We start from the raw sequence: 15,446 nt of genomic DNA on the forward strand, positions 1-15,446 counted from the left end.
GAGGGTCTATGACCCCCCGGCAAAGATGAAGTGCAGGCTGAAGGGGCAGGATTGCAGCTTGAGATCGATAGGCATATGGTCAAGGAACACCTAATTACTTTGAATGAGTTCAAATCTCCAGGGCCAGATGAACTGCACCCTAGAGTAATAAAGGAACTGACAGAAGAATTCTCAGAACCACTATTATCTTTGAGCAATCATGTAGGATGAGTGAAGTGCCAGATGACTGGAGGAGGGCTAATGTTATCCCTATCTTCAAAAAGGGTAAGAAGGAAGAACCTGGGAACTACAGACCAGTCAATCTGACATCAATCCCTGGGAAAATTCTGGAGCAGATGATAAAGCAATCAGTCTGTAAGCACCTTGAAAACAATGCAGTGATTACTCGAAGCCAACATGGATTTGTCAAGAATAAATCCTGCCAGATGAATCTGATCTCATTTTGATTAGGTAACCTCCCTTGTGGACTGTGGGAATGCTGTGGACATAATATTTCGACAACTTTCGACAAAGTGCCCCATGATATCCTGATGAGCAAACTCGCTCAAAGTGGGCTAGATGAAACAACGATCCGGTGGATCCACAGTTGGCTACAGAACTGGACTCAAAGAGTGCTTATCAATGGGAACTTCTCAAACTGGGGAGAGGTAATGAGTGGGGTACCACAGGGCTCAGTCCTGGGCCCAGTGCTCTTCAACATTTTTATTAATGACTTGGAGGAGGAGGTGCAGGGAATGCTGATCAAATCTGCAGATGACACAAAATTGCAGGATAGCTATTACTTTGGAAGACAGAAACAAAATTCAAAGTGATCTTGATAGACTGGAGCATTGGTCAGAAAACAACAGAATGACATTTAATACGGATAAATGCCAAGTTCTGCACCTAGGAAAAAGAAACCAAATGCACAGTTACAAGATGGGGGATACTTGGCTCAACAACACTATAAGCAAGAAGGATCTTGGAATTGTTGTCTATCACAAGCTGAATATGAGCCAACAATGTGATATGGCTGCAAAAAAGGCAAATGCTCTTTTGGGCTGCATTAATAGAAGCATAGCTTCCAAATCCTGGGAAGTACTAGTTCCCCTCTACTCAGCACTGGTGAGGCCTCATCTGGAGTACTGTGTCCAGTTCTGGGCATCACACTTTAAGAAGGATGCAGACAAGCTGAAGAGAGTTCAGAGGAGGGCAACAAAGATTATCAGGGGACTGAAAACAAAGCCCCATGAATAGAAACTGAAAGAACTGGGCATGTTTAGCCTTGAGAAGAGGAGGGGATATATGATAGTGCTCTTGAAGTACTTGAAATGTTGTCACAGAGAGGAAGGCCAGGATCTCTTCTCCATCATCCCAGAATGCAGGACATGGAATAATGGGCTCAAGTTACAGGAAGCCAGATTCCGGCTGAACACCAGGAAAATGTCCTGACTGTTAGAGCAATACGACAATGGAACCAATGACGTAGGGAGGCGGTGGGCTGTCCCACACTGAAGGCATTCAAGACGAGGCTGGACAGGCATCTGTCAGGGATGCTCTGACTTAGATTCCTGCATTGAGCAGGGAGTTGGACTTGATGGTCTTATAGGCACCTTCCAACCCTACTATTCTATGATTCTATGATTTTTGACATCTTGGAATATTCAGCTATGCAGGCCACCAGCCACATTTTGAACTGGTGTGGTGCATCAACTAAGCACCACACAGAAGACTCTTGATACAATTGTATGTACTATCAAATTAGGACTGAGAAAACACTCCCCAAAAGTGATGTCCATGTGCACATGAGTAATGAGCGAGTCGGAGGGTGGTGTGGGGAGAACAAAATGCACTGAAGGCACTGAAAGCTGTGGCAAACTGAGCATGCTCCAGTTTAGCAATTCATGTTAGCTATTTTCCTAGTTCAGTGGTGTTGAGCAGAACATATAATTGAGAGGTGGAATGCAGGGCAGAGGGAACCCACAGAATAATTCAGAGAAGAAAATAAGGGAAGTCTGCTCATTCCTGGCCAAACCCTAGTAATTTATACGGAGAACTTGTGGGATCAGTGTGGATGGTGTAACCACACAGAGAAATTTGGACTGGCACTGGCATGTCTGGGTTAATTTGGTCAGGGTGAAGGGTTTATGCGACTTAGGGCACAATCCTATTGGGATGGCCATGAGCCTCCAAACTCAGAGGCTTATGGCCATTCAGTGCAGAGCCTCTGTGGTCCTCCTGCTCTGCATTGTAGCTAGACGGGCTTTTTTGCCAGTCTAACTGGGGCTTGGCAGAGCAGGAGGAAAGGAGGCTGGGGAGGCCTGGGGATATGGTTCCTTAAGGAGGAAAAAAGGCAGTATATAAATGTAATAATAAACAAACAAACAAACAAACAAACAAGCCTCCCCAGTCCCCTCCCCTCCCTGTACACTGGCACTTCCCCTTTCCCTCCTCTCTGAGGTCGCCTTTGCGACTTCGGAGAGGCAGCCAGCGCAGTTCTGTCTGCGCCATCTGTGAAAAGGAAGGGGAGGGCGTAGGCAGCTTGGATTCCTGGATCCAAGATTGGAGTGCTGTTTCTGTCCTTGGATCCAGAAATCCAAAATATCCCATGGCCCCCCAGACTCTGCTCCCTCATATTGTTTTGATCTGAGCAATCCTAAGGTGCTGGTGGGGAGATTCTGTGGCAGAGCAACCGCCACTTCCTAAGCCTGACTACTACCTCACTGCAGCCAGGGTGGGAAGTGGGGGTGGCAGCACTTACCCTCACTTTTTCTGATGTTTCTTTTTCTATATTCCCTCCCATTGACAACAGTGCAAGGGGAAATAACTATGCCAGTTCCAGGTTGGTGTAGTTTGTGGGCCTGATCTCTGGGCATGTCAGGTAAACAAGAGGGCTTTGGATACTGCAGATCCCAGACCAACATGCTCCGTTTCAGGGCCTACCATCAGCAGGAACACTGAAGGTAGTACATCTTCACCCACAGAGCTTCCTGTGGGCATAGCAATAGGCCTCTAGGGTTGACGTATCATCCTGCTGGCAGACCACCACTTCCGCTGCATCCAGCAGCCTCTCAGCCATACTTTGGATGGCTTTGGACTGCTCCTTTAAGACTTTTTATATACGTTTTACAAATTAGTATCTACTTAAACTCTTTTGGTTTTTTATTTTTTTTTTGGCAGGAGGTGAGACAGGGTAGAAACACCTCCCATTACAAATGGCACCAATATTTGTGACTCAGACACAGCTATGGATCTGTATCTTTCCATTTAAGTATATAGACTGAGGAGCTGTTAAAAACAAGATAAATGAGCTATTACTATTCTCAGTGTAAATGTCTTAGTATAGCAGTATAAAAATAGAAAGTAAAACTGGTCTTTCATTTTAGGAAATATTGGTAAGAAGACATAAAATCTAAAATAAAAAATAAAGACGTTCCCTGTTTTCATATATGCAATTAAAAGTATTTCCTAGTATAAACCTATGAATAGGACCTGATAATGAGAGCAATCTGAAAATATACAGAGATAGTATTGCTAATGTGTGGTTTGTTATGGAACAGAAACTGGTTTAAATTCCACTTTTTAATAATGGCATATAACCAAATTACAATTAGCTTATCAAGCCACAAAACATGAGACTTAAAATGCACCTATAGCAACACTAATTATCCAGTTGCACTCAAGAGATGTCAAATGACTGATTATGTTCCTCAGTAATAAGGAGAGATGAATCTTCCAACTTGGATTTGATTTACTTTAAATAAATGTCAAAATGTGGCAATTGATTGAAATCCTAAAACATATATACAGTTTTCTGATTGCTTCTAATAACATTCAAGCACGTACATATGGGACAATGGGGTTTAGAATAACTTTGGATCATTCCCAATAATTATTTGTAGAATTTTCTCATGCAGTTGAACCGGAGATCAGAGTGGAACACCAGCAGATGACAGCATTTCTACTGTGAGACTGAGGCTGCAATCCTATGCACACTTACTTGGGAGTAGGCCCCATAGAAATCAGTTGAACTTACTTTAGAGTTCAGACTAGATACACTTAAGATCAGGCTGGAAAGATGAGGCATCATTAACACATCACTTCATTTGTGCCCAATATGGGTTGATACTGACACATGGTGAAGCGGTGATGTAATTTGTTTTGCGATGTGTCCAAAGGCCAATTTTTGACAGTGCTGATTATTTAATCACACCACTCCTTGGTGACAGTGGTGTGGGAAATAATGGCTAAGGGAATTATCTTTTTTCATCATAGTGAGCAAGGGAATTTCAAGCAGAGACATGTTTTTTTAAAGGCACTCCCTGTTCAAATGATCTTTGGTATGGAAAACATATTACAGCACAAGAATTCACTTCATCTGATAACAGTTTATTATCACTGTATAACACTGTACATGAAATGTGAAGCATACTTCCTTTCTTTGAGGTTTATCTGCACTATAACTGTCATCTAAGGACCAAACTAAATGGAGTCAATGCAGTTTCCCCTTTTCTTTTTACTCCCCTCACCATCTGGGGAAAAAACAGGTAGGAGGGAAGGTCTAGCCTTCCGCACCTGGAGCACCATGGCCCCAATATGAATTGGGGCCACACACACTTACACAAGAGCAAGCAAAACCATCACGCATAGCGACATTTGTGTGGTTAGCAGAATGTTTAGTTTTTTCCTAAGGGCCCTTCAAACAGTATGTTTAGGAATATGAGCACTGCTGAGGTGTGTTGGCTTTCTATGCTGCTCAGTAATGTGCGAAGTCTGTGGTCATGTGTAAGGAATTCACAACATGGCTTCTTCGCATATCAGTACTGCTGTATATGGAAAAAATTAGAGTGATGTTGGTTTGGGAAAGTGCCATAGCATGGAAGTTCCCCCACCCCCATATGATCTTGGACTTCCCACATTGACAAGTGACATGGGAAGGAACTCCATGCTGCATTTAGGGATGTTTGAGGAATCAGACCTTGTTGAATTCCTATGCGAAACAACCTGATCTGCACTTCTTGGACTTACGTGCATATCAGAATGTAGCTCTCCAACAGATTTTGCAGTCCTCTGAATGTTGCAACATGGTTCTTGGTAATTTAAATGTATCAAAATATGCATTTCAATTTCTATTTTGAGAGAAAATGCGCGCACACACACACGTAGATTAATGCAGAAACAGAACAAAACAGAACTATGGGTAAAAGTGGTAAAAAATGCAATGTATTTGAAAATGACACTGTGAAAATGACAGTGGGTCCCATGCCCTGAAAAGTAATGTGAAAAATTCCATTGATTGCAGTGGGACTTGCCTGCACTCTCTAGAACCCTTCCTTCCTGAGCCAGCACCAGCAGTCCATTGATATGACTGCATAACAGTGGCAGTGTTGGAAACAAAAAATGGTGTGCAGTCCTGCCGGAATGCTGCAGAAACACATGTGCGACCTTGTTCAGATCTCTGAACCAAAGTCTGACCTGAGTAGAGTTGCCACTACATTTTGCCTCTTTTTGAACTGAAGTTCAAATTTTGAAATCCATTTCCTGATCTGCTGGTACTTCTGCAGGAGCTTGAGGATACGTTTAAAAGATCAGAAATATTTTGTGAGGTACGTCTGATAACATGCACACCCTGAGAAACCATACATGCACCAGGGTGTATGGCAGTGTGCTGTGGTGGACAGAGTTGGATTGGGAAAACTCATCTCAAATCCCTGATCAGTGAGGCTCACTGGGCTTTCCTGGCCCAGTCATGATCTCTTGGCTTACTCTCTGTGAGGATGAAATGGGCAGGCCATTGGCAGGCTTGACTGAATCCTCAATAGACTGCCACCAATACTCCCCAGCACTGACCACCCTTGGTGCCACCTCCTCATCCTCTGGACAAGCAGGCTGGCTTATTCGGTGGGAACAAGAGCATTGGAATTTGCTGAATGGAAGGTTAGCAGCCGCCAGTTTGGGGCTCCACAATGCAATGCCTGACACCAAGATTGTGGGGCATGAAAAATGGCTTCTTCCCTGATGTTTACAGTCTGGAGGAGGGGGAACTTGCCAAGGTTGCCTGACCATGCTGGGTGCTGATGCCGGAGATGAAAATGGGAGAGACTATTTCACATTCCACAACACTTGGTCCTCTGGACCGGGACATTGGAGTTTGAGACAGGGGTAGTGGAAGCTGACAGCTCCAATTTCGGTGCGGCTGTGAATCCATTCTGAGTTTCAGTCAGAACCAACCAGAACTCTAAAGGAGCTCTCCAAAGTGTTGAGCTCTATCTTCAAAGCAGGTTCAGCATTTTGGATAGCTCCTTTGCAGTTCTGGCTGGTTCTGACTGAAACCCGGAATGGGTTCACAGCCCCACCAAAGCCAGAGACACCAGCCTCCACTGGACAGGGGTAGGCAGGACACAGCTTGAGGAGCACATATCCCCCCCCCCCGCTACCAGAAGGTTTAGAACATCATGGAATTGAGCAGCCAAACTGCACTCTTAATACATTTTATACAGTTACCTGGATCTGTGGCGGACATCAAAGAACCAAATAATAAACAGTCGGTGAAGTGAAAGTCGCCACTCTTCAGCTGGTTGAGCTGGACCATGGCCTTTACAAAGCCATACATGATCAACCTGCAGGATCATGGGGGGGAGAAAAAAAACAATTTGAGAACCATAATGGGACTCTCTATGCTCTTCTTTCCACAAAGTTGGAAGTGGTTTCCTGGTTAAGCGGCTAGGCTGTATTCTTTACCTTTATTCCCAATACATGCTTTTTATGGCCGTACTGAACATAAATTGCTGCTGTCATGTAAATCTAGTTCTGTTTGAGCCCTGAAATATTGGATCAAAATTTTCTAGACATTTGAGGAACAACACCCCCCAACCCTCGCAACCAAACCTACCTTTTCACTGAACATTATCAATGTATTCATTCGGTGACAGATGATAATATATTTAGCCATTTACTTACAGAAAGAATATGAAATAAGTGGAAGAAGAGATAATCAAGAACAGTCTGCCAAATATTATAGAGCCTTCACATAACTAGTGTGACATGTGGTGATGTGTTGACTTGTTCTGACACTTCTAAAAGGAATGTTATTGCACTGCTCCTTGTTTTATTTTTATTTTTATTTTTTATGGTTAAATGCTACAAGTAAAGGCTAATTTTCAGGCTTGTTGCTGAACACAAGATGGATAAATCTTACTAACTTTGCAACAACATAAATTCCAGTAGTTTGTGTATTTATTTGACTCTGGCCCCACCACTTCCTGGCGTATGGAAGGGGAGGAAATGGAAGCAGTGACAGATTTTATTTTCTTGGGCTCCAAGATCACCGCAGACGGTGACTGTAGCCATGAAATTAAAAGACGCTTGCTCCTTGGGAGGAAAGCTATGGCCAAACTAGACAGCATAGTAAGAAGCAGAGACATCACCTTGCCGACAAAGGTCCGTCTAATCAAAGCTATGATTTTCCCAGTAGTAACATATGGCTGTGAGAGCTGGACTATAAGGAAGGCTGAGTGCCGAAGAATCGATGCTTTCGGACTGTGGTGCTGGAGAAGACTCTTACGAGTCCCCTGGACTGCAAGGAGGTCAAATCAGTCCATCCTAAAGGAAATCAACCCTGACTGCTCATTGGAAGGACAGATACTGAAGCTGAAGCTCAAATATTTTGGCCACCTAATGCGAAGAGAAAACTCTCTGGAAAACACCCTGATGCTGGGAAAGACTGAAGGCAAAAGGAGAAGGGGACAGCAGAGGATGAGATGGCTAGATAGCATCGCTGATGCAATGAATATGGACTTGAGCATGCTCCGGGAGAGAGCTCAGGACAGGAAGGCCTGGCGAGCTATGGTCCATGGGGTCACGAAGAGTCGGGCATGACTGAATGACTGAACAACAACAACAAAAGAGTACAGCCCTGTAATTAGGTCATTTGATTGACATGGGTGTTATTACTGTTATTTCTTCTGTGTTATCACATTTTCAACATATTTAGAACCAGACAAATGTTTAGTTTCTTTTTAAGGTATTAAAGCTACTCAGGGAAGTCACTGGCAACTGCCCCAGCATCCAAATATATCACTGTGCCTTTCATGTAGTATAAATATGCATACAATTGAAGTATGTCTGATATCAGCACACAGAGTGGTTGGGCAAAAGCCAGGGCCCATGAGCTCCAGCAGGCCCACTAGGGCTGATGCCAGCATCCTTTTTTTAATTATTTAAAAGTAACATAAAATTGGGGCTTGGTGCTGAGAAAACAGGTTTGGGACAAGGGGGCTACAGTCACTGCCAGCTACATTATCCCCAATGCTTCTGGGCCCCACCCTATCATGCACTATGTTAGAGCCCAGAGGGATTCTGGGAAAATGAAGATGGCAGTTGCAGACATACCCAGCACTGCTCTGTGCCTGGCTGGGATGGAACTGGCTAATTGGAGCTGCACTGCCACCCATCCCTGCTGCTTTCTGCCACTGATCCTCACATGATTTCAGTGAAACTTATTTTTCTGCAGAACCTCTGAACCTACTGAGATGGAGGTCGACTGAGATTTTCCTGTTGTAAGCATACCACGTGGAACTCAATTGGACTTGCTTTTGATAGATATGCTGACTTTTAGGCTGCAAATCCTTATTGTAGCAGGACAGATGACAAAATGCTGGTACTTACCAGCCTGTCTTTTGGTCCCCACTCCTGCCCCATAAGCTTACCAGTGGGTGGAGGAGTGGGGCTTGGGGTGGAGAGTGGCAGGAAGCAGTGGCAGGATCAATTTATCTCCCTTGTTACACAGCACCTAGTAAAGACTTTAAGTAATTATAGGGATGTATAAAACTTTATTAAAACCTCTCCATGGTTGAAAACCCAAATGGGAAATAGATTTTTATGTTCAAGTAATCAGGGAAATACAATGCGAATTTAACAATTTGCAAAATAAACAGCATTCTTCAAAAATAGAGTGAACAATGTCTCTGGCCCTCCCCCCATCCCCAGAGAGCTCCAGAACTGACTGACTGGGCGGGGTTCCCAAGACAAATAAAGTTTATCTGTGCCCCCTTTCTGAGAGAGAGCACCAAAATTGAACTGCAATGTACATAATATTGTAATGCACACCAGTAGCATATGAGCAGCCTATTTATCTTCAAGAAAATAAGCAAACATTTCATGATAAGATAAAATATGAATAATAACAAGACTATGGAGTCAGAGTGGCAGTAATGGCAATGCCACCCCTGCCTGTAATGAACTACGGCGGAGCCCTGAGTGGGGCTCTGGAAGCCTGGGTATATAAACCTGAAGTCTGGGCTTACTAGCCACTATAAACAATATGGCTTTACCAGCGCCAGTGCCTTGTAGCCCTTGCTTTGTGACTGATCCTCTGTGCTGCTGACCTTTCGACCTTGCTTGACTCTGCTTCTTGGACTTTGTTTGTGTTGGACTGCTTACCTGTGCTTTGACCTTGGCCATGCCTCAGACCATTCTCTTGGAAGTCTCCTTCTTGACTGATAACACTGTGCTTGACCTTTGCCTATTTACTGACTTGCTGTTGGACTTGCACTTAATTTGTCCTAGCACTGACTCTGACTCAGCCATAGCGGGACATACACAGTCAAAGTGGACTGTACTGAAGATCATATATGAAGCGATAGAACATAAGAACATAAGAAGAGCCATGCTAGATCAGACTAAGGGTCCATCTAGTCCAGCATTCTGTTCACACCGAGTCTTTATGGATCACAGCAGCTCTCATCTCCTTATCCATCGACCCTATATTGCTATTGCATGAGGTACTTTGCTAGAAGTGGTCAAGCCCAGCCAGATTCCCCTGTCTCATCCACACAGGACTCTGTAATCCATAGCAAGTCAGTTTCTTAATCCCTGGCAAGCCCGAGGTCAGGGGTTAGTACGAGCAGGCAGCTGTCAAGGGCCCAGAGGCTCAAAAAAACCCATCCCTGCCCTGCCGTGAGCCTGCTGAAGCTGCTGCCAGGGCTGAACTGCTGCTGCTGCTGTGGTGGCAGCAACAGCACCTCCCCCTCCTCCTCTCTGCCTCCTTGCTCAGCCAGCCCTGCTAGCAAAAGGAAGCACCATAGGTGGTAGCCAGTAGGACCTGCACAGTGTTATCTTTAAAACTTTTTTTAGCTTACGTTTTGAGTAGCAGTGATCTGAACCAATCACACACTGCCTTTGGGGGGATGGCCAATGTGGGCACAGGAGTGATGAAAAGACCAACCCTTTGCTGCTCCAATGCCCTCATTGGCTGTCCCTCCTTAAAGGAGGGAGGGCTGGTGGTGGTTTGTAAGTCCTTCAGCAGTACTATGCTGAGGGTCTACAGGAGCCTGGCGCCAGCCCTGATCCCTGGTGTTGTGAATGACTGATCATTTATTATAGACGGACCTCCCATTAAGGAGTAACTGAGAGGCTAACTAGGCTCCCTAGGAACTGAAGGGTAGGTGGAAAACTGGAAAAGTGAAAACCCACCACTATCAGAGCTGTATCTTCAGCCTATCACGTGGCGGTGAAGGCAGCAAAAAAGGAATATTATGCTGCCTCCATCGCGTCTGCAGAGTGCTGTCCCAGGAGGCTGTTCCAAGTGGTCCAGAGCCTGGTCAGTCCTGTGGCTCCGGAACCACTGGAGCATTCTAAGGCCTCCTGTGAGGCCTTGGCAAGGCACTTTGCAGATAAAATTGATCAGATTAGGTGTGTTACTCTGCACACTGTGGATACAGTTAGTGAGCAAGAGGCGGCCTGTGGCAAACCAGTTTTGTGGGATCGGTTCCAGCTTCTTCCTCCTGATGAAGTGAACAAGGTGCTTTCATCTGTACGGCCGACCACCTGCTTACTTGATCCTTGCCCATCTTGGCTCATTATGGGCTGCAGAGAGAGACTGGGTGAGGGGATCAGGGCGGTGGTGAACGCCTCCCTTGAGGAGGGAGTGATGCCATCAGCCCTCAAGGAGGCAGTGATAAGACCACTCTTAAAGAAGCCCTCCTTGGATCCTCAAGTTCTGAACAACTTTCACCCAGTCTCAAATCTGCCGTTTTTGGGCAAGGTGATTGAGCGGGTGGTGGCGCTGCAGTTGAAGGCACACTTGGAAGAAACTGATTATCTAGACCCATTTCAGTCGGGCTTCAGGCTTGGGCATGGGACAGAAACGGCCTTGGTCGCCTTGGTAGATGATATGAGGAGGGCTCTGGATAGGGGTGAATGCTCCTTCCTTGTTCTCCTCGACCTCTCAGCGGCTTTTGATACCGTTCACCACGGTATCCTCCTGGACCGCCTGGAGGGGTTGGGCATTGGAGACACCGTATTGCAGTGGTTCTGGTCCTTCCTCTCCGGCAGATACCAGAGGGTAGCACTGGGAGAGGAGGTTTCGGACCCGTGGCCACTTACTTGTGGGGTGCCACAGAGTTCCATCCTCTCCCTGATGCTATTTAACATCTATGTGAAGCCGCTGGGGGCTATCATCAGGAGGTTTGGGGTGCAGTGTCATCAATATGCGGATGACACGCAGCTCTACCTCTCATTCAAATCTTCACCAAGGTTGGCCGTAGAATCCCTGTCCAAATGTCTGGAGACGGTGAGTGGCTGGATGGGGAGGAATAAGCTGAACCCTGACAAGACCGAGGTACTTTTGGTGGGAGACAAGAGGAGGCTAGGGGATGTTGACCTGGTGTTGAATGGGGTACGGCTACCCTTGAAAGACCAGGTCCGCAGCCTGGGGGTCATTTTGGACTCCCAGCTGTCCATGGAGGCTCAGGTGTCAGGTGTGAGCCGGACAGCGCTGTATCAACTCCATCTGATACGGCGGCTGCGCCCCTTCCTTCCCGACCATCTGCTCCCATCTGTAGTACATGCCCTGGTCTCCTCTCGTTTAGACTACTGTAATGCGCTCTATGTGGGGTTACCCTTGAAGATGGTTCGGAAGCTGCAGCTGGTACAGAACACGGTGGCTCGCCTGATTAAAGGCAGCCGCCGGCGAGATCACATCACTCCAGTGCTGAAGGAGTTGCACTGGTTATCAGTTGTTTTCCAGGCCAAATTCAAGGTGTTGGTTTTGACCTTTAAAATCCTATATGGTTCCGGCCCAGCCTATCTTAAGGAGCACCTGCAGCAGCACCAGACAGGCCGCTTAACAAGATCAGCCTCGGATGTCCTTCTCTCTGTCCCATCAGCCAGGACAGCTAGACTGGTGGGGACGAGGGAGAGGGCCTTTTCTGTGGTGGCCCCCACTCTGTGGAACTCCCTCCCTAGGGAACTCCGCCATGCCCCCTCTTTAATGAGCTTCCGTCGTGCATTAAAAACGTGGTTGTTCAGGCAGGCATTTGGGGTGGGTTAGGGTATTTTAGAAAATGTTTTTATTGTAGAATTTTTTTGTTTTAAACTGTTTTATTGTATGTTGTACATCGCCCAGAGTGGCTGGGTGACCAGCCAGATGGGCGATTAATAAATTTAATAATAAATAAATAAAATAAATAAATCATCTAACACTTCTTCCCCTAACAAATGTTGCTAGACCCCCCACACCACAAACTATAACTCCTCCTCCTCCTCCTCCTCTTACTAATAGAGAACATTCCTCCCTCATTCACATTGTTAGGCCCACTATCATCAACAACCACCAATCAGATCTAGGTGCCCTAAAATTGTGCAACAACAACAAACCAGTGTCAAAATGCAGTCATATCCTTTCTCAGCAATGGCAAAAAGGACTGGAGAGAAGGCAAAGAGAACACTGAATCAACTCCTCTTGCCTCTCTGTGTTTGAAAGCAGGTGGAAGTTTATGAGAAATGTGTGTGTGCACACGTGTGCCTGTGTGCGCATGCGCGTGTGCACAATTTAAGGTGAAGTTAGTAGCTGGATCCTTGCAGCTGATGGCAGTAATTACACATAATGGAAGCTGCTGTCCATTTAAAGCAACAAGGAAAATAATAATTACAATTGAATGGAAGTCTCTGTCTAAATAAAGATCTGTTCTATGTACAATGAAACCACATTACATGTTCTTCACCCAGACACCTAAGTCTATTTATTGACTGTATGTCAAGGAGACATATTCAGTATTGTTAAATAGTGTCTTTTCATTGTAATCATTCTGAACACAATAATGAATGCAGATTGTATCGAACTAAAGTTTTAAACACACAGTTCTGTGTCACATAATGCTATAGCAATGTCTGAAACTTTAATGTACATCTCACTTGCTCAATCTGTTTTCTAATCCATTATTGGATTCTCCTCTCCTAATATGCCCTCAGGGATCTTTCTGTGCCTAGACGTGATTATGTTGTAGCCCAAGGCTTCTTGATGGCTGCTGCTACTGGATGAAAACATGCAATCAAATATAATGAAGAGTTCTTGGTTTTGCTTATTCGTTTGTTAGCAGTTGTTGTTGTTCAGTCGTTCAGTCGTGTCCGACTCTTCGTGACCCCATGGACCATAGCACGCCAGGCCTTCCTGTCCTGCGTTCTCTCCCGGAGCGTGCTCAAGTTCATATTCATTGCATCCGTGATGCTATCTAGCCATCTCATCCTCTGCCGTCCCCTTCTCCTTTTGCCTTCAGTCTTTCCCAGCATCAGGGTCTTTTCCAGGGAGTTTTCTCTTCGCATTAGGTGGCCAAAATATTGGAGCTTCAGCTTCAGTATCTGTCCTTCCAATGAGCAGTCAGGGTTGATTTCCTTTAGGATGGACTGATTTGACCTCCTTGCAGTCCAGGGGACTCGTAAGAGTCTTCTCCAGCACCACAGTTCGAAAGCATCAATTCTTCGGCGCTCAGTCTTCCTTATAGTCCAGCTCTCACAGCCATACATTACTACTGGGAAAACCATAGCTTTGATTAGACGGACCTTTGTCGGCAAGGTGATGTCTCTGCTTCTTACTATGCTGTCTAGGTTGGCCATAGCTTTCCTCCCAAGGAGCAAGCGTCTTTTAATTTCAGGGCTACAGTCACCGTCTGCGGTGATCTTGGAGCCCAAGAAAGTAAAATCTGTCACTGCTTCCATTTCTTCCCCTTCTATATGCCAGGAAGTGATAGGGCCAGATGACATGATCTTAGTTTTTTTAATGTTGAGTTTCAAACCAGCTTTTGCACTCTCCTCTTTCACCCTCAACAAGAGGCTCTTGAGATCCTCTTCGCTTTCTGCCATTAGGGTGGTATCGTCTGCATATCGGAGGTTGTTGATAATTCTCCCGGCAATCTTAATTCCGACCTCTGATTCATCCAACCCGGCATTTCTCATGATGTACTCTGCATATAAGTTAAATAAGCAGGGTGACAATATGCAGCCTTGTCGTACTCCTTTCCCAATTTTGAACCAATCGGTTGTTCCATCTCTGGTTCTTACTGTTGCTTCTTGACCCTCGTACAGGTTTCTCAGGAGACAGGTAAGGTGGTCTGGTACTCCCATCACTTTCAGAATTTGCTACAGTTTGTTGTGATCCACACAATCAAAGGCTTTAGCGTAGTCAATGAAGCAGAAATAGACGTTTTTCTGGAATTCTCTTGCTTTCTCCATGATGCAGCGAATGTTGGCGATTTGATCTCTAGTTCCTCTGCCTCTTCTAAACCCAGCTTGTATTTCCGGTAGTTCTCGGTTCGCATACTGCTGAAGCCTAGCTTGTAGGATTTTGAGCATCACCTTGCTGGCATGTGAAATGAGCGCAATTGTACGGTAGTTTGAACACTCTTTGGCATTGCCCTTCTTTGGAATTGGAATGTAAACTGACCTTTTCCAGTCTTGTGGCCACTGTTGAGTGTTCCAGATTTGTTGGCATATTGAATGCAGCACTTTAACAGCATCATCTTTTAGGATTTTAAATAGCTCGGCTGGAATACTGTCATCTCCGCTAGCTTTGTTGTTAGTAATGCTTCCTAAGGCCCACTTGACTTCACTCTCTAGGATGTCCGGCTCAAGTTCAGTGACTGCACTATCATGGCTATCAGGGACATTCAGATCTTTCCTGTATAGTTCTTCTGTGTATTCTTTCCACCTCTTCTTAATCTCATCTGCTTCTGTTAGGTCCCTGCCTTCTTTGTCCTTTATCATGCCCATCTTTGCACAAAACGTTCCCTTGAGATCTCCAATTTTCTTGAAGAGATCTCTAGTCTTTCCCATTCTGTTGTTTTCCTCGATTTCTTTGCATTGTTCATTTAAGAAGGCCTTCTTGTCTCTCCTTGCTATTCTCTGGAACTCTGCATTCAGTTGGGTATATCTTCCCCTTTCTCCCTTGCTTTTCGCTTCCCTTCTTTCGTGAGCTACTTGTAAAGCCTCATCAGACAGCCACTTGGCTTTCTTGCATTTCTTTTTCTTTGGGACGGATTTCGTTGCTGCCTCCTGAACAATGTTACGGACCTCCATCCATAGTTCCTCAGGCACTCTGTCTATCAGGTCTAATCCCTGAAATCTATTCCTCACCTCCACTGTATATTCATCAGGGATATGATTTAGGTCATACCTGAACGGTTTAGTGGTTT

General features: G+C 45.3%; 1 protein-coding gene across 1 annotated transcript in view; it reads right to left on the bottom strand.

Annotated features, from left to right (window-relative positions):
- SLC9A9 (solute carrier family 9 member A9) overlaps positions 1–15,446 on the bottom strand; it is a 458,836-nt gene that overhangs the window by 323,813 nt on the left and 119,577 nt on the right. Inside the window, exon 5 of the mRNA XM_084847219.1 lies at positions 6,484–6,599. Coding sequence (XP_084703345.1) covers positions 6,484–6,599 — 116 coding nt within the window. The remainder of the gene's footprint in view (positions 1–6,483; positions 6,600–15,446) is intronic.

Source organism: Heloderma suspectum, chromosome 3, assembly GCF_057233095.1.
Source record: "Heloderma suspectum isolate Gila_16-S chromosome 3, 16-S_ref, whole genome shotgun sequence".
Classification (NCBI taxonomy): domain Eukaryota; kingdom Metazoa; phylum Chordata; class Lepidosauria; order Squamata; family Helodermatidae; genus Heloderma; species Heloderma suspectum.